We start from the raw sequence: 20,065 nt of genomic DNA, 5'->3' as shown, positions 1-20,065 counted from the left end.
AAGGTGGTTTTCTGCCATTATCAGGTTTCACAGTGATACGAAACGAAGACCATAACTCGTGTCATGTGACGTCATGAGCAGAAGGTAAAACGCAGCCTATTTTTTCTTCATTTAGTTTCAAATGGCACAATAATGTAAACCACGAGTACATAGGTAGATGCACGTACACCGTAACAATCTCCCGGAACGTCGTGAGCAGCGGGAAAATACAGCCCGAAAAACGTGTCCCACTGATAGTTTTCAACTGATGACAGATTCATTCGTACCAGTGACGTCATCAGTGGGATGAAGGACACGTGTTATTACGAATACCCGCTTGGTTTTCAATGTTGCCATCATAAGTGGCTTGTGAATCCTTGTGATATTGTGAGAAGTAAAAGAAGTTCGTTTTTTACATTTCTACCAGTGACGTCATGAGTAGCACAATACCTGTCATTGAGATGATTTACCCAGCCTGGCGACGTTTCGTCAGCTGCTTAGCCGGCCCTCATTACAGACCTAAGCCGACGCTCTTCCCTCCACAAACATTGTCGGCCGGAAGGTAAAGAACACCAAATCCTCTGTCCTTCAGTGTTAAAAAATAGTATTTTTCATTTTGCAAATGAATTTCTTAAAACTTACGTCAATTAGTGGCTAATTCGCTTGTGATATGTCAACCTGTAAAAATCCATCCACAGCTGGGATGCTTACATGATTTGAGTGCACTCAACCCAGAACATTTGTGTAGTTGTGTACGTACAGGGTCAGGGCAAATTGTACAAATTGTTTGACTTAGATTTACTTTCAGAAATTTTTATGCCAGTGCTGCTCAAAAGTAATTCAGACATTTAGGATACAATAACAACTGGTGAAGGTTTGTGATTAAAATGCAGATTGTTAACCTGTTTTAAGTTCTTCAGATTTTGCTTTGCTGAACAGACCTGCTGGTAAACTTCAACGCCCTACTGGAATTCTGAGGTAAGTTTTACTGGAATATACTCAGCATCTATAGTGTGTGCATACTGATGGCTGCTGGTTATATACTTTCTAGTGTGCCATGTTGCTTAAGTGTAGTATAGCTGCTATATGCCACCTGATATGGTGGGTCTTGTCACAGGTTTTGTCTGTATTGAGGAGTTTTTGAACAGGCCTGTGTGTGTGTGTGTGTGTGTGTGTGTGTGTGTGTGTGTGTGTGTGTGTGTGTGTGTGTGTGTGTGTGTGTGTGTGTGTGTGTGTGTGTGTGTGCGTGCTGTGCGTGCGTGCGTGCGTGCGTGCGTGCGTGCGTGCGTGCGTGCGTGCGTGCGTGCGTGCGTGCGTGCGTGCGTGCGTGCGCGCATTGTGTGTGCATTGTGCGTGCATGCATGTATGCATGTGTGTTTGCATGTGTGTCTGCATTCAATTTTAATCCATGAATCTGTTGTATTGTTTTTTAGCTACCTTCCTGGATCCTGTTTCATTCTCTTTGTGCAAGACTTACGCTTCAAGATTCGTAATCACGGTACCAAGTTTCTTATATCTGAGGTATCAATTATATCTCAATATAAATCTGGGCATCACCAGGGATGTGGTCGCTATTAGGCTTGCCATGAAATATCGACTAAGTGCTCAACCATCTACGATTCGTGCGCTCTAATCCGGTTGGATGGGTCTGTATTGCATTAATTTTACGAGTTGAGCAGCCTTAGTTGTACAAAGTTACATCACGTAGTAACTATATCATCACACAAGTTTATGTAAAGCATAACAATGGATGATTGCTAAATATGACGTACCACTGTAGTGTTGCAACGTGGAGTGCTGCTTGCAATGTGCGACGTTTTTGCATGTACTGCAGTTACGCATGGTTTTATCTCGGAGGGCTTCTGCTTACGAGTAGGCTGGATGTGATTCTGGGGCGCTATTTGGCTTTGTACGGTCGTTAATCGTTTTTGCAATATGTAGCAACCCTTTGCAATGATTTCTCAAATCATCTTTATAGAAGCTTCCGTGCGTTGTGTGAACAATGGAGGTGGTGCTAGGGATATATATCGCTTTATTAACCCCCAGACGGTGTTGCAACGTCCTGTAGTTTTCAAGTAATTGCACAATTTCACCATTGATTGGCTTCATGTTTCCGGGGGCTGTTTGCGATAATCACAGGCTTCATTGATACTTATTTTGCATTATGAATGGCTGCAATATTCTGCAACATTTGCAACTATTATTAATTTGGTTTCTGGACCATTTGCACTTTGCGAAGTCGGCGACGGTGTTTGTTTCGTTTCTTGTGTGAGATGAGCAATGAGCTGCACCCGCGCTGTCCATGTGTGAGGATGAACAATTCCTTGAGAGACATTTAGGTGATGTCACATCACTGCTCCGGGTGGAGGTTGAGCTAGGGAAATGATACTGGGAGAAGTCTGCTGAGTGGTCCCCGCTGTACCCGTCCCGACATGACTTGGGTTACGTTACGGCCAGCAGAGAATGTCGCCTACTCTCCCCTAGTTTGTCTTTGGCTTAAACATTACTTGATTTGAGCTGGAGTTTAAAGCCCATCCCTTGTCTCTGATGAGCTCTCGTTGTTCCCATTGGCCCTTATCATTTATTGCTTTGTTTTCTGTTCTGCTCATTCATCCCACAATCACCATATGCTACAACTATTCATCGTATTCCCAATTAACTTCGCCCCATCCCGCGAGTCACATCTCCCACGTCCTGGAGGCAAAGTTCCTGTTTTATGAGGGCCACTATGACTGGCGACCCCTTCCTCTCGACGAGATGAATTCTGTTCTGACAGTCCAAAGTCCGGTCTCCTCGATCCGTAAAGTTAGCAGTGTCGGCGGACACTATGGGCATGGAGGCCCTGCTTACATTGTTGTCTTTGGCCTCACGTGCCCGATAAGTTGTTAGTTGATCCAGAGTGTTTCGTCGGCATATCCCCGACAAAATGACAGCATGGGGAAAATGCTTTGTTGCCTATTTTGCATACATGCCTGGTTTATTTGTTCACGAATAAGTGCTCCTAAGAGCAGCTCGTTGGCTCTGACTAACTTAAACGTGGAAACAAGATACAAAAGTTAAGCAGCGCCGAATCGTTGGCTGGCAGCCCTTACCGTGTCAACCACATGGCGAGTGTTTGATGTGTTTGAGTGTTTGTCACTCAAGTGGTCAGCGCCCAGTCGTATGCTGGTTAGGTAAGTCATCAGACTAGTGGAACGGAGATCCAGGCATTGATTCACATACCTATGTCATGAAGCCTGGCCCTGATTCACGCTGTTCCATAACGCCGGCTGATGTTGGTGGTAGTAGACGTTGTAGAGAGCAGGGAGTCAATACGATCCCCTGCCTTTTCCAAGCTAAGAAGGAGAGTCTCGCGGAACTGAACTCAAGTGGATTGCTCTCAATGACTTTTAGAGATTGGCAATCACTTATTTGTTGTTAGGTCAATGATTGATCTCACTATGCCCAGTCAAAGGTCAAATTTCCCCGAAAAGCTCACTTTTCCAGCTGTGCATACCGACATTTATGAAGCCAGTTCATGCAACGGCACGAAATGACACATGCATTTTGTATAACACTGGATGTAGTGCAGTTAACATGCAGTTTGGTGCATTATGAGCACATGTTCATGGGGGTGAGCTCCGTTGATGTAACGGTGTCGGGCCGCCGCGTGCGATCGACGAATACGTGAGTTGCAGCCTGCTGCCAGTGCCGGGCGTGAATCGGCGTGCTACCTTCCTAAAAAAATGTCACTGCTTGGAAAGGCAAGAGGCACATTGGTATGTCAAAATACGCACAATAAAACCACCATAGACTACCGAGAATATGAATGCAATCTCACGGTATGCCGGAGAGATACCCTCAGAAAACCCAGGGGAACCCTCCTCCCCCTGTCAGGGCGAGCGTTAGCCCGACTATGAGGTGGAACCCGAAACAACAGTAAAGGTGCCCCAGAAACCAAGCCAACAACGGGTATTATATTGCTGGTGTCAGAATGAAATTCGCTAAATCTGGGATTTTTTCCGAAATCTAGGCAGGGTAAGAGGTTGGCAGGCATTTCAATCAGAGCACTGCCTCATACCCCAAGCTGAAATGCCAACGCCGAGACTAAAACATTGGTGACACTACTGGGAGGAACTCCACATATCACGCCCTGATCCCTCGACAATTGAGTTGAACCGGACATCACCTTCCCCAACTGCCGAATCTGCGGTCGGAAGCGGGTGCGTGGTTTGCCTCCCCGTCCTCCCTATCGGGCGCAACTCTACCACATTTGCAATCGGAAATGGAAAGCATATGCTCTTCTGCCGCATGATATTTCTACCTTACCTATACTTTCTTGCATACAATGCTTACATACTTCATGCGTGCGTGCTTTTGTCTTAAAACCACGAAATGAGGTGTGGTGGCGCCACCTATACCCATCACAACTCTCGCGATATAAAAGGACGGCAACGTGGTGCTTGGCCGCGACAGGACGTGGTGCATCGTAGAACGTGGACAGGAGAAAGCGAATACACGAAGGTGCGGCATTAAAGTCAATTCTGAAGTCGCTCTCTTATGTCGCAATACCCAACATGATTGGTTACCAGGACACCCATGGGACATACATGGACATGGACATACCATGACGCCCATTCTTACGCGCATGGACAGATGACCCGGATTCTGCCCGCACCGCCTACGCGCGGTAGGGCGAGGCAATGCCGGTGCAACAGAAGTGCTCGAATTTTGCAGGCTTTGCTACACTGCTCAAATTTCTGTGGCTGCGGCGGATGAGGGATGTGAGCATATGCAATGTATGTTTGATGGCCGAAGAGTGCGTAAAGTGAGACTTTCGTCTCATTTCAGAATGAAACTATCCATATAAGGCGGCTGTATATAGTCTCTTTATACCACAATGCATCCACCATAATCGGAAAGCAATGGATCGTGTCAGAACCTTTGAAAATTAGAGTAGTTACGATCTCGCACCGGCGACGATGTCCGCAGCACACTACATCGCCAGGCTATGGCGCTGATTGGTCATGGGTAGACGAGTCAGCTGACCGGTCGACCAATCAGTTGAGCATGGGACAAAATTCCCTGCCGCGTTAGGAAGGAAAAGGCTAGGTTGGGTAAGTTGTGAGATGCGCTTGCGAGGAACATTGTTCGCATAGATAAGACTGAAAAGACCTAGCTCATCGGAAAAGCGACTATGCAAATTTAGAGTGTTGATACTTTGGCAGCATGCCTTTGTCGAAACAATAGCAGAGGTGCTAATGTTTCCGAGTTATCATATAGGCGTTGTTTCGATAATTTTCCGAGGAAGAAAGCCATTACTTACATCTAATTTAAGCTGGCCAGGGTGGGATCCCGGGAAATTGTTGGTTTGATTAGATTTGTGACATCATTGGGTATTTATATTCAGTTCAACAGCAAGGAGTATGTATCATTCAACAGAGATTGTGTATTACATTCAGCAGAGCATGTGTTACATTTGGCATTTTATGCCTTACGTTCAGCAGAACATGTATTACCTTCAGGAGCATTTTATATACATTGCGTTATAGTTGTTCATGCATATTGCATTAGTGTAATTTATATAAAAGATTATATTTCAGACGTTGGAAACTTTCAAAATTATGAGCTGATTTGCAAGTTTTGTGGTTATGAATAAGCCTAGCCAGTCTTTCTGTGCTTGGCATCTGCTGTCACTCTTACCACACAATGGTCCCAAAATGTCAGCTGTGGATATAGTGTAAATTTGCTAGTAAATATCTTGCTCTCTCTGCAAGCTGTGATCACAACATTTTTGTTCTCCCTCCCCAAGAGCTGAAAGCAAATTTCATACACTGTTCTATGGTGAATGAATACTAATAAATGATGATACACATTACATACACATTCAGGACAACTGAAAGACAATGGGTGAAAGATCAAAGCATCCTGTTATTCTAATGTGTGCATATGTGTGTGCATCCCATAATCCTATTAATCTATATGTGTGCACTTTGTGTGGTAAGCATGTACATGTTACTACAGGTGGGACAGGATATTTGTTGCAACGGGATCATGACCAGGACAAGTAACAGCTGCCCAAAACATATGCATTATTCATCGGTATTCTTCAAGTACTTCACCTTTTTTAGAAGAATAAAAATCTCCACCGCGAGCGTTTTACGCGCAGTGCGGCACGGGCTCAACCAGCTCGCGTTAGCAGGATTGCCCGACTTTGAAATCATACAATCCAAACGACATCTTTAGCACCACAAATAATGAGCAGCCAATTAACATTATTCACTACGTCGTTTCCACCACTGCTGCTCACAATACTCGCATGATTGCCTATCATCTTCAAGAAGTAACCATCTAATAATATAATAATTTCGGCCACAAACAGGTCATATGATTTTTAACACGCAGACAGCCGACGATTTATAGCATGTACTAAAAGGGCAACATAAGCGCCAAATTACGTACATTCGAGCAATCAAGAAAAGTACCCCAGTTCTTCACATTCGTGTCTCGAATTGATATTTCCAAACAGACAGCACAGAGAAAAATCCAACAATGTCGGCGGAACTGAAGCATTTCCAGCAGTCTTAAAAAACGGACCAAGCCACGGGAACCAAACACCGAAGCCAAGCCAACGTTTTCGGTACGGTACATTGACGTCTATTAGCGCAGTGCATCTCATACACGAGTCCGGATAATGTGATTCACACTTACTAGGACCAAACACATCGTGACGACATTGTCGCTTAAACTACAACACTTGGGTTCAACTACTATGACTACTCCGTTGCCGCGACATGCTGCCATCATGTGCAGAGGGACTGTCGTAGTACCCTCTTAAAGTAGTGCACCTCTTGTACAATTCCAACGAGCAAGGCTTGAAATCGCTCTGAAATCCAGAGACATACTCTGCCGAGATAATATGCCAACAGCCACCCTAAGGAAACGGATCAAGCCTCGGGAAACGAAGACTGAAGCAAGGCCAGCGTTTTCGGTACGGTACATATACGTCTGTTAGCGTAGTGCACCTCACACACGAGTCCGGATCATGCGATTCACACCTTTAGAACTGAACACGTCGTGCTGACAATGTTGATGGAACTGCAAGACTTCGGTCCGATGAATAAGACTCATGCATTGCCGTGAGATGCTGCAATCATGTCGTGCACAGGGACTGTCGTAGCACCCTCTTAAAGTAGTGCACCTCTTGCACAATTCCAATGAGCAAGGCTCGAAATCGCTCTGACATCCAGAGACATACTCTGCCGAGGTATTATGCCAACAGCCACCCTAAGGAAACGGATCAAGCCCCGGGAAACGAAGACTGAAGCAAGGCCAGCGTTTTCGGTACGGTACATATACGTCTATTAACGTAGTGCACCTTACACACGAGTCCGGATCATGCGATTCACACTTATTAGGACCAAACACATCTTGCTGACGATGTCGGTGGATATGCCAGACCACGGTCCGATGAATAAGACTCATGCATTGCCGTCAGATGTTGCCATCCTTAGCGGACGGACTGCAGTAGCACCCTCTTCAAGTAGTACACCTCTTGTATAATTCCCATTGTCGAGACCTAGAAACCACTCTGACATCCAAAGACGTACTCTGCCGAGAAAATATGCCAACAGCCACGCTAAGCAAACGGACCAAGCCCCGGGAACCGAAGATTGAAGCAAGGCCAGCGTTTTCGGTACGGTACATATACGTCTGTTAGCGTAGTGCACCTCACACACGAGTCCAGATCATGCGATTCACACTTATTAGGACCAAACACATCTTGCTGACGATGTCGGTGGATATGCCAGACCACGGTCCGATGAATAAGACTCATGCATTGCCGTCGGATGTTGCCATCATTGGCGGACGGACTGCAGTAGCACCCTCTTGAAGTAGTACACCTCTTGTATAATTCCCATTGTCGAGACCTAGAAACCACTCTGACATCCAAAGACGTACTCTGCCGAGATAATGTGCCAACAGCCACCCTAAGCAAACGGACCAAGCCCCGGGAAACGAAGACTGAAGCAAGGCCAGCGTTTTCGGTACGGTACATATACGTCTGTTAGCGTAGTGCGCCTCACACACAAGTCCGGATAATGCGATTCATACTTATTAGAACTAAACGCGTCGTGCTGACAATGTCGATGGAAATGCAAGACGTCGGTCCGATGAATAAGACTCGTGCATTGCCGTGAGATGCCGCCATCATGTGCAGAGGGACTGTCGTAGCACCCTCTTAAAGTAGCGCACCTCTTGTACAATTCCAATGAGCAAGGCCTGAAATCGCTCTGACATCCAGAGACATACTCTGCCGAGATCATATGCCAACAGCCACCCTAAGAAAACGGACCAAGCCCCGGGAAACGAAGACTGAAGCAAGGCCAGCGTTTTCGGTACGGTACATATACGTCTATTAGCGTAGTGCACCTCACACACGAGTCCGAATCATGCGATTCACACTTTTTAGGACCAAACACATCTTGCTGACGATGTCGGTGGATATGCAAGACTTCGGTCCGATGAATAAGACTCATGCATTGCCGTCAGATGTTGCCATCATTGGCGGACGGACTGCAGTAGCACCCTCTTCAAGTAGTACACCTCTTATATAATTCCAATTGGCGAGACCTAGAAACCGCTCTGACATCCAAAGACGTACTCTGCCGAGATAATATGCCAACAGCCACCAGCCAGCCAGCCAGCCGTCGTGCGGACAATGTCGGTTGAGTTACAACAATTCGGTTCAATGAACAACACCCATGCAATGCCGTGAGATATCACGTTGCGCGGACTGGCCGTATAAGCAGCCTCTTAAAGTTGTGTACCTCTTGCATTATTCCAGCTGTCGAGACCTCAAAACGGCTGCGGCATCCAATAACATTTTCTACCGAGGAAGTACTCTCGTGTATAAGGTACGCTGCACTTATAAATATATATGTACCGTACCGAAAACGTTGGCCTCGCTTTGGTCTTCGGTTTCCGGGGCTTGGTCCGTTCCCTTAGAATTGCTGTTGACACATTATTTCGGTACAGTGTGTCTTTGGATGACAAAGCGGTTTTTAGGTCTCGCCAACTGGAATTATGCAAGAGCCGCACTACTTTAAGGAGGTGCTACTACAGTCTGTCCGCACATGATGGTGACATCCCACGACAGTGCATGAGTCTTATTGATTGAATCAAAGTATTGCAGCTCAACCGAATTTGTCGGCACAATGTGTTTATTTCTACTTCGTGTGAATCGCGTTACAAGGGCTCTTGTTTCAGGTGCCCGCACGACTAAACGTATATGTACCGTACCTAAACCGTTGCCTTTGCTTCGGTCCTCGGTTCCCGGGGCTTGGCTTCGTTCCTCAGGGTTCGTGTCGGAATGTTATCTCGGCGGGGTGTGTCTTTGCCTATCAGAGTGGTTTTTAGGTCTCGCCAATCGGAATTATACAAGAGGTGTACTACCTCAAGAGGGTGCTACTGCAGCCTGTCCGCACATGATGGCAGCACCTCACGGCAATGCATCCGTCTTATTCATCGGACCGAAGTCTCGCAGTTCCACCGTCATTGTCAGCACGATGTGTTTATTTTCCATAAGTGTGAATCGCCTGATCCGGACTCGTGCATGAGGTGCACTGCGCTAATAGACGCATATGTGCCGTACCGAAAACGCTGGCCTAGCTCCAGTCTTCGGTTCCAAGGCTTGGTCCGTATCCTTAGGATTTTTATTGGCATATTATCTCGGCAGAGTACGTCTTTGGATGTAAGAGCGGTTTTTAGGTCCCGCCAATTGGAATTATACAAGAGGTGTACTGCTTGAAAAGGGTGCTACTGCAGTCCGTCCGCCAATGATGGCAACATCTGACGGCAATGCATGAGTCTTATTCATCGGACCGTGGTCTGGCATATCCACCGACATCGTCAGCAAGATGTGTTTGGTCCTAATAAGTGTGAATCGCATGATCCGGACTCGTGTGTAAGGTGCACTACGTTAATAGACGTATATGTACCGTACCGAAAACGCTGGCCTTGCTTCAGTCTTCGTTTCCCGGGGCTTGATCCGTTTCCTTAGGGTGGCTGTTGGCATAATGTCTCGGCAGAGTATATATCTGGATGTCAGAGCGATTTCAAGCCTTGCTCGTTGGAATTGTACAAGAGGTGCACTACTTTAAGAGGGTGCTACGACAGTCCCTGTGCACGACATGATTGCAGCATCTCACGGCAATGCATGAGTCTTATTTATCGGACCGAAGTCTTGCAGTTCCATCAACATTGTCAGCACGACGTGTTCAGTACAAAGGATGTGAATCGCACTATCCGGACTCGTGTGTGAGGTGCACTACGCTAACAGACGTATATGTACCGTACCGAAAACGCTGGCCTTGCTTCAGTCTTCGTTTCCCGGGGCTTGATCCGTTTCCTTAGGGTGGCTGTTGGCATATTATCTCGGCAGAGTATGTCTCTGGATTTCAGAGCGAGTTCAAGCCTTGCTCGTTGGAATTGTACAAGAGGTGCACTACTTTAAGAGGGTACTACGACAGTCCCTCTGCACGACATGATGGCAGCATGTCACAGCAACGGGGTAGTCATATTAATTGAACCCAAGTGTTGTAGTTTAAGCGACAATGTCGTCACGATGTGTTTGGTCCTAATAAGTGTGAATCACATAATCCGGACCCGTGTATGAGATGCACTGCGCTAATAGACGTCAACGTACCGTACCGAAAACGTTGGCTTGGCTTCGGTGTTTGGTTCCCGTGGCTTGGTCCGCTTTTTAAGACTGCTGGAAATGCTTCAGTTCCGCCGACATTGTTGGGTTTTTCTCTGTGCTGTCTGCTTGGAAATATCAATTCGAGACACGAATGTGAAGAACTGGGATACTTTTCTGATTGCTCGAATGTTCGTAATTTGGTGCTTATGTTGCCCTTTTAGTACATGCTATAAATCGTCGGCTGTCCGCGTGTTAAAAATCATATGACCTGTTTGTGGCCGAAATTATTATATTATCAGATGGTTATTTCTTGAAGATGATAGGCAATCATGCGAGCATTGTGAGTAGCAGTGGTGGAAACGACGTGGTGAATAATGTTAATTGCCTGCTCATTACTTGTGCTAAAGACGTCGTTTGGATTGTATGATTTCAAAGTCGGGCAATCCTGCTAACGCGAGCTGGTTGAGCCCGTGCCGCACTGCGCGTAAAACGCTCGCGGTGGGGATTTTTCTTCTAAAAAAACACAACACTCGGCAACTTGGGTAGCAGTGACTTCAGATTTGTTCAGCTATTAAACCTTTGGTTGGATTTGACTACCTGCTGCCCCTTTCCTTGCTCAAAATCTACAAATCACCATACAGTCAGGTGGCATTCAACCAAACATCTCAGAGCCACAGGCTTGACAAATCGGCCAGGCAGGTCAGATATTAGAGTTTGGGGTCATAGGGCAACAGAGTACTATCAACCTTTTATGTGCTGATCTGATGGAGAACTAGGATTTCGGTAGCCCAAATCTACGATTATACCACGTACACCATACAGAATGAATCGAGAGCCGTAGATGTTCAGAGGGTCTATTACTAGCTGTAGGTGTACGGGTATTCTTCAAGTACTTCACCTTTTTTAGAAGAAGAAAAATCTCCACCGCGAGCGTTTTACGCGCAATGCGGCACGGGCTCAACCAGCTCGCGTTAGCAGGATTGCCCGACTTTGAAATAATACAATCCAAACGACATCTTTAGCACCAAAAATAGAGAGCAGGCAATTAACATTATACACTACGTCGTTTCGACCACTGCTACTCACAATGCTCGCATGATTGCCTATCATCTTCAAGAAATAACCATCTGATAATATAATAATTTCGGCAACAAACAGGTCATATGATTTTTAACACGCAGACAGCCGACGATTTATAGCATGTACTAAAAGGGCAACATAAGCACCAAATTACGTACATTCGAGCAATTAAGAAAAGTATCCCAGTTCTTCACATTCGTGTCTCGAATTGATGTTTCCAAACAGACAGCACAGAGAAAAACCCAACAATGTCGGCGGAACTGAAGCATTTCCAGCAGTCTTAAAAAACGGACCAAGCCACGGGAACCAAACACCGAAGCCAAGCCAACGTTTTCGGTACGGTACATTGACGTCTATCAGCGTAGTGCATCTCATACACGAGTCCGGATAATGTGATTCACACTTATTAGGGACCAAACACATCGTGACGACATTGTCGCTTAAACTACAACACTTGGATTCAATTAATATGACTACTCCGTTTGCCGTGACATGCTGCCATCATGTCGTGCAGAGGGACTGTCGTAGTACCCTCTTAAAGTAGTGCACCTCCTGTACAATTCCAACGAGCAAGGCTTGAAATCGCTCTGACATCCAGAGACATACTCTGCCGAGATAATATGCCAACAGCCACCCTAAGGAAACGGATCAAGCCTCGGGAAACGAAGACTGAAGCAAGGCCAGCGTTTTCGGTACGGTACATATACGTCTGTTAGCGTAGTGCACCTCACACACGAGTCCGGATTATGCGATTCACACCCTTAGAACTGAACACGTCGTGCTGACAATGTCGATGGAACTGCAAGACTTCGGTCCGATGAATAAGACTCACGCATTGCCGTGAGATGCTGCAATCATGTCGTGCAGAGGGACTGTCGTAGCACCCTCTTAAAGTAGTGCACCTCTTGTACAATTCCAACGAGCAAGGCTTGAAATCGCTCTGACATCAAGAGACATACTCTGCCGAGATATTATGCCAACAGCCACCCTAAGGAAACGGATCAAGCCCCGGGAAACGAAGACTGAAGCAAGGCCAGCGTTTTCGGTACGGTACATATACGTCTATTAGCGTAGTGCACCTTACACACGAGTCCGGATCATGCGATTCACACTTATTAGGACCAAACACATCTTGCTGACGATGTCGGTGGATATGCCAGACCACGGTCCGATGAATAAGACTCATGCATTGCCGTCAGATGTTGCCATCATTGGCGGACGGACTGCAGTAGCACCCTCTTCAAGTAGTACACCTCTGGTATAATTCCAATTGGCGGGACCTAAAAACCGCTCTGACATACAAAGACATACTCTACCGAGATAATATGCCAATAAAGATCCTAATTATATGGACCAAGCCTTGGAACCGAAGACTGAAGCTAGGCCAGCTTTTTCGGTACGGCACATATGCGTCTATTAGCGCAGTGCACCTCATGCACGAGTCCGGATCAGGCGATTCACACTTATGGAAATTAAACACATCGCGCTAACAATGACGGTGGAACTGCGAGACTTCGGTCCGATGAATAAGACTGATGCATTGCCGTGAGATGCTGCCATCATGTGCGGACAGGCTGTAGTAGCACCCTCTTAAAGTAGTACACCTCTTGTATAATTCCGATTGGCGAGATCCTAAAAACCACTCTGAAAGGCAAAAACACACCCCGCCGAGATAACATCCTGACACGAACCCTGAGGAACAAAGCCAAGCCCCGGGAACCGAGGACCGAAACAAAGGCAACGGTTTAGGTACGGTACATATACGTTTAGTCGTACGGTGCACCTGAAACAAGAGCCCTTCTTACTAAGTAGAAATAAGCACATTGTGCCGACAATGTCGGTTGAGCTGCAATGGTTTGATTCAATGAATAAGACTCATGCACTGTCGTGGGATGTCACCATCATGTGCGGACAGACTGTAGTAGCACCTTCTTAAAGTAGTGCGGCTCTTGCATAATTCCAGTTGGCGAGACCTAAAAACCGCTTTGTCATCCAAAGACACACTGTACCGAAATAATGTGTCAACAGCAATTCTAAGGGAACGGACCAAGCCCCGGAAACCGAAGACCAAAGCGAGGCCAACGTTTTCGGTACGGTACATATATATTTATAAGTGCAGCGTACCTTATACACGAGAGTACTTCCTCGGTAGAAAATGTTATTGGATGCCGCAAGCCGTTTTGAGGTCTCGACAGCTGGAATAATGCAAGAGGTACACAAACTTTACAGAGCATGCTTATAGCAGTGGTGGAAACGATGGTGAGTATCTCATTGCATGCATGGGGGTTTGTTTTCAAAGTGGAACCGTAATTGGTTGACTACCGCATTGGGAAAAGTCGGGTCGGATTTTTAAAAACAAGGTGTTTGTGCGGAAATTATATTCATCAGATGGTTATCTTGAAGATTGATAGAGCAATCATGCGACATGTATGCAGTGGTCGAACACACGACAGGCAAATGGTAAGTGCTTCGGTCTTTATTTTGGTGCTACTGTGCGTTTGGATTGTTATTATTTCAAAAAAATCTCGGGCACCTGAAACGCGAGTGGTTGGGGCGGCCGACTATCGCGTATTTAGGAAAAACGGCTCGCAATGGACGATTTTTCTTCTAAAAAGTTGAAGTACTTGAAGAAACCGCTGGACGTAACCTACCTACCTACGAGCGCTGTTATACGTCTCGCCCCGCAGCTACGGCACCAACCTGACGCGGCTGACGGTACCTGGACGCGCTGGTTACAAGACGTTAGTTTCCGCCCCAGCCTTTCCCCCTCCACAGGCCTAGCTGACCACACGCCCCTCTCACAGCCTTGCTTTCTTCACTGCTTGAAACTGCTTCACTAATGCCGCTAATGCTTACTGATTGGCAGATGCCTGCTTACCTAGCGCAGCAGTGACCATTATTCTAGCGCCCAAAGGTTATGGACTTTTACAGATAACGTATAAGTCATAATAGTTTTGAGCTGAGCTACTCGCACATTATTTTGAGTAAAACTAAATGTATAAAAAATTATTGCTGTATTTGTTTGATGAACGGTCAAAAGTGTAATGCATACTCCTTTTATATGACGTCATCATCTTCAGTTGCTTTCAAACGGGAGCCAGAATCATCGCCTTTGTTCACGCCTTGCTCTCGGCTTGTGTCTGTCCGTCTCACTGTGACTCCCGCTGCCATCCGCGCGTCCGCCCTCCGGTGTGGAGCGTCTGTATTGCTGGTCCGTCCTCTCGACTTGCGTTATTCGTGCCAGCATCAGTGCTTAAAAACACATCTGAAATAGGGCCATCAGCTCCCCAGTTTTTCGTCTATCTTTATCTTGGGCACAAGCTGTACCTGGTTGGGTCCGACGTTGGTGTGTAGCATTGTCAGCTGCCAGCCACGCCCATTCAGTGTGTTTCATCGTTGTCAGTGCTTGGCGAAAAGGATTGAGTGGTGTTAGTACGGCAGCAAAGGAGTCAGAGACCAGAAGATACGTGCATCTCTAGCTCACCCTGACAGCGACAGCATATCAATTCAATTGGAAGCTACCTGAGAGATGGTGTGTGGTGCATTTGTACATCTTTGGTTAATAGAAGAAATTCATTGCAGTATTTCGTGAAAGTGTACACATTCCTGGCTGTTTTACATTTATGTTATGTTACTCTATGTTTCCTGTTATCAATTAAAATATGTTACTGTACACTTTGCTTTCAAGCAGTTCATAACCATGTCCCCATCAGGGGACCCAGGACCCCCAAAGGTGTTTCAGAATCATTCTGACCAGTTTGAATTCATTGACCAAATTTTGTCCAAAAATTGTGCCCAAATTTTGGCTAGTTAAGTTTTTATCCTATTTACACATGTGAAAATACCATGTTCCTGACCTTGATGGTCCATGATCTATGACCTCTTTCCCAAAGGCATGTCCTTATATTTTGCTCAGAAGTAACAGATCATGTTTGCCTTAGGAAAGGCATTTCAAAGAAGCTCTGTTAACATATTTTTGGTATTTGGGGCTCAAGTGGGTTGCCACTGTAGTGTTTTTTTAGTGTATGTCATCCAAGCTAAGGGTGCAATCTGGCCATACTCATTTAGTACAAAAAATCTTCAGAATGCTATTTCCTCCCATTGATAGGGCTTGTTGCATTCCTGATCTACAAATATGGGTCAAGGTGATAACAGCCCTCACTCCTGTGACCTGACAGAACATATCATAGTTCACACCTGTCAATTTCCAATAATGCCTGCCTGATAGTTTTCCAATAGGTGTTTATTCCATTTTTACCTCTTAGATAGTGGGAGTGGCCTATAAATTACTAAGTTGATTCTTATGACCTAATTTGATTTGTGAATGGTTTAATTTACCATTGTCAGGTTTTGGCTCTCTGTCCCAGTTTGACAAGAGTTTTATGATGTATTTACCCCATGGTGCTAACTTGTGTAGTATGAAAGAGCTAGGAGTCTTTAAGGCCTACTTGTGTTGCCAAGGTTAAAAAATAAGGGAAGGGAGATGTTTGATCTTTCACTGTACCCCTTTTCAGGCACAGAATGTGCAGATATGTGAGATCTCAAGTGAAGCAAAGGAGAGCATCAAGAACTTCCGTTTTAGAAAGGACACTACAAATGCTGCTTTAATATGTAAGAATCAGATATATGCTGATTTATGGTGGCCATAAAAATTGTTACTGGTTTGTTTTCTCAGTTAATGTTTGCCAGTAGGCTTGTTGATTGCATCCATTGAACTTGCAGTAGAGTTTTCAAACTAAATATGTGTGGATTTTCCGCAACTTGTGGCCACCTACTTTTTTAGTCTAGACAGCATGGCTCGGAAAGTTGTCATGGAAGTTAACAATGACACATATTTATGTCATGCTTATCAACCATTTCTTTTGAAGTCTCTGCTGTTATTTTTTGTGGAGGAATCTTAAAGATATTGACTGTATCCTGCTGGTTTATTAACCACATTCAATGGTTGCCAGATTTCATGGGGCTGATTGCTCTGCACAGTGTATCATGGTGAATATAACCCATGCTCATTGAAATATGAATGTTTTATTTACTCCAAGTCTGCATAAACAGCATATTCATTGTGATACCTGCCTGATGTGTTTGACATACAGGCTTGGTGTTAAGTCCTTCATATTGCCCATCCACAGTGAAAGTAGATCCTGAGTCACACATGGTCTATGTGGACGAGGAGCTGAATGACGTGCAGGATGTGGACGAGCTGCGTGCGGAGCTGCCTGAGCACCAGCCACGCTTCATCATCTACTCCTGCCGCATGGACCACAGTGACGGACGAGTCAGCTATCCCATGGTCTTCATCTTCTCCACACCAAAAGGTCTGTTTGCAGCTGCATGTGTAGCACATTTGATTGATGTGTATGCTCTGTTCCCCCTGAAAGGACTGCAGTCTGATATGGACTGTTAATTGTGCCCATCTGTGCTACATTGTCCTGCACAGTGGTATGATGTCCTGGTTTCACTTACAGTGGTGATTTTGGTCACCTGTCTTGGTCATTGGGCATTCCTTCTGTGTGCAGTTTGATGTGATTGGGGATCTGATATGGACTGTTGACTGTGCCCATCTGTGCTACATTGTCCTGCACAGTGGTATGATGTCCTGGTTTCACTTACAGTGGTGATTTTGGTCATCTGTCTTGGGCATTGGGCATTCCTTCTGTGTGCAGTTTGATGTGATGGGAGAATGTGTGAGCATGGTTACTCCATCAGCAAGACTTCTGCTACTTTAGCAGATCACCCTGGTGAAGCAAAATGTAAGATTTTATCTGGAGTGTTGTTAAGTCAAGATGTATGATAATAAGCTTGTACCAATGTTGTATTCACCTGCAAATTGCTTTCTTCGGGCAAGGTGGGGGGCCAACTCTACACTGTCCTGTTTTTTAACTTTATGCACCTGTGACAGCCACGTCATTAATAGCATTAACAGAACACTCGGTGTGGGAACCAAGTGCTTGGTTGTGATAAGCTATATAGTTAAATTCATAGGCACAGCAAGCTTTGTATTGGCATGAATGTAATGATCGAAGAGTTCATTTACCCATTGCCAGGGATGTGCAAGATGGCATTCAGTGGAGGGAAATATCCTCTTCTTGTTCCTGTTGTTGGAGGGATTCTTTGTGGAAGAATTTCCCATAATGTAAATGTCTCCTGTCGCCCGCTCTGCAGACTTATGTCGCTGTCTGTGTTTGTGTCTGTGTGTGTGGCGGGGGGGGGGGGGGGGTTACGCTAATGTATTTGCACGTGCGTTGGGACGTTCAGTTCCAAACCTGTGCGGCATCAGCTGGCACTTTGCTGTCCCCAGACGCCAAGCCACAGCTGCAGATGATGTATGCAGGCAGCAAGCTGTCGCTGGTCAAGGAGGTCGAACTCACCAAAGTCTACGAGATCCGTGAGCTGGAGGAGCTCACTGATGAGTGGCTCGTGGAAAAGTTGCAAAAGTGAGCGCCGCCAGTGACGCCTGATGGGTGGAACGTGAAATGCGTTCGGTTCGCGGGCGGGTTTCAATGCCGGCTTGTGGGTAAATGACACTAGAATGTACGAGGCTGGCTCCATCATTGAAAGTGTATCAAAAGAAGGAAGTGAGGGTGTGTTCGGTGCCATTATATTTACGGGATATGATATTCGTGCGGTAACTAAGCACAAGTCAACCCAAGTATTGTAGCACAGTAGGGTTTATACAAATTACCAAGTTCTGGGTCTTGCGTTATGGCCAATTTATCAAAATGGCCGTTGCCAGGAGCTGAAACGTTCGGTATTTGTATTTAAGTTATAAATCGTCCATGTGTGGAAAGGAGTTAAAATGATAATGTGACCTGGGCAGGTATTCACCTTTCCTTATTTTGTGCCTTGTTGTCAGGCATGTCAAGCCAAGCCTTGACAACAGCCAGCCAGGCTGTTGTCGCATTTCAGGAATGCTTATCCATAAGTTTAATCCCCAAACTTTTGGCATGCGCGTGCCTTTTCATCGCAACAAACCTGCTTTTGTTTGAAGATCCGTGTTTGCCGTGCAGTGACGTAGTCATGTACATGCTACAAACCTACAAAGTCCACGGCTCATCTATGTGTCACATTTGTGATGTGTATGGAACATGCGCGGCCCTTTGCATGTGGCTGGTTAAGAGCGGAGATAGTGTTCATTTCGATCATCTTTTGCGTGTGATAAGAATATTCAGTCGCGGTCACTGGATGCGCGGGTCCAATGGGGCCAAAAGACAATTGTTTGCATTATCCTAGTGACTTCGAGTTTGCCATTCAACGCTTTGCGTTGTCTACAAACTCGCGAAGAAGTGTGAGGGGCGATAGAGTCTTAAATTTTTAGGCCATCGATGGTGGCACGTAGTTTGAACTGTTCTCTTTTTCGCTGTCGCAAATGAGTTTTGGTTGCAACTGTTGGGGCCGTTCATATCGTCCCGTTGTTTAAGCTATTGTTTCTTTTGGTCGTCACAAATATTTTCCACATTCCTGTCTCGTCTCAGGGGCACCTCTTGTACTCAAGGTGAAAGACAAGCAATTTCGTGTTGAGGGCCGCGGTGATTTTGAACCCCAGGGGCGTGCTTTTAAGTCGTCCCTCGAGACAGCGCAAGATTCGCCGTAACATCACAGCTGTCACGGGCGGTTAAAGGGTGTATTGTCTGCTTTCTTGTGCTGGACCACATTTATTCGTATTTCAAAGACCCGTCATGTAGCATCAGAGACCATTGGTTGTTGGTGCCTGAATGGTTCACACATGACTCCAGTCGTTGCGTCGCCTTTCGAAATGCGTGGCGTAGACCCGGCACCAGTGTCGGTAGGACGCAGGACTCGGCCGGCGCCCGACCATCCACGAGCGCGCTCTGTGGGCGGCCGCCGCGCTAGGCTTCCAGGCGGAGCGGGTCGCGCCCGTGAGCTCGGGAGGGTCTCTACTGGAACACAGTCCAACGTCCCGCGGGTCCAGGCCTCAAGGTGCATTGCCTTAGCTGGTGCCATGTTGGGTTTGTTTCTTGGTGTTCTGTTCGCGCTCAGGTGAATGGCGCGAACGCCGTCATTGCCCCTGCTCGCGAGACGACTGTCCTTCATCTCGCCAGCTTGTGCTGCTCATTTTTTGCTGGTCTTCTGTTATGCTCTGTGTTCAGTTTTCGTTTCACTGTGGATGCTTGCCTGGGCACGCGGAGGTTTTGTCTGGTACAAAGTTGACTACTTAGCTTGGTTTGTGCGTGGTGCTGAACGCCATGACGTAAGGACCAAAGACTTGTGATTCGAGTGTATCGCGTCGTGGCATGAGCTCTGAGCTACGTATGTCCACATACCCTGGTCAAATTGTCAACCCGCAAATACACACGCTTCAGCGCA

General features: G+C 46.2%; 1 protein-coding gene across 1 annotated transcript; it reads left to right on the top strand.

Moving 5' to 3' along the window:
- The first annotated feature begins 14,874 nt into the window (after positions 1 to 14,874).
- LOC119107960 (glia maturation factor beta) lies at positions 14,875 to 20,065 on the top strand. The gene is made up of 4 exons (XM_037231553.1): positions 14,875 to 15,272; positions 16,255 to 16,351; positions 16,870 to 17,055; positions 18,039 to 20,065. Exons 1-4 carry the CDS (start codon positions 15,270 to 15,272, stop codon positions 18,176 to 18,178), a joined length of 426 nt encoding a protein of 141 aa, XP_037087448.1. The 5' UTR covers positions 14,875 to 15,269; the 3' UTR covers positions 18,179 to 20,065.

The sequence above is a fragment of the Pollicipes pollicipes genome, unplaced genomic scaffold (assembly GCF_011947565.3).
Source record: "Pollicipes pollicipes isolate AB1234 unplaced genomic scaffold, Ppol_2.1 Scaffold_2555;HRSCAF=2994_pilon_pilon_pilon, whole genome shotgun sequence".
In the NCBI taxonomy this organism is placed as follows: Eukaryota; Metazoa; Arthropoda; class Thecostraca; order Pollicipedomorpha; family Pollicipedidae; genus Pollicipes; species Pollicipes pollicipes.
Note: the sequence above shows the minus strand (reverse complement) of the source record. Positions and strands in the feature narration are given on the sequence as shown.

Coding starts and splice junctions, on each gene's coding strand:
- LOC119107960 (XM_037231553.1), top strand. Junction 16,352..16,869: donor TACAAATGCTGCTTTAATAT/GTAAGAATCAGA, acceptor GCCCATCCACAG/TGAAAGTAGATCCTGAGTCA. Junction 17,056..18,038: donor CATCTTCTCCACACCAAAAG/GTCTGTTTGCAG, acceptor TGCTGTCCCCAG/ACGCCAAGCCACAGCTGCAG.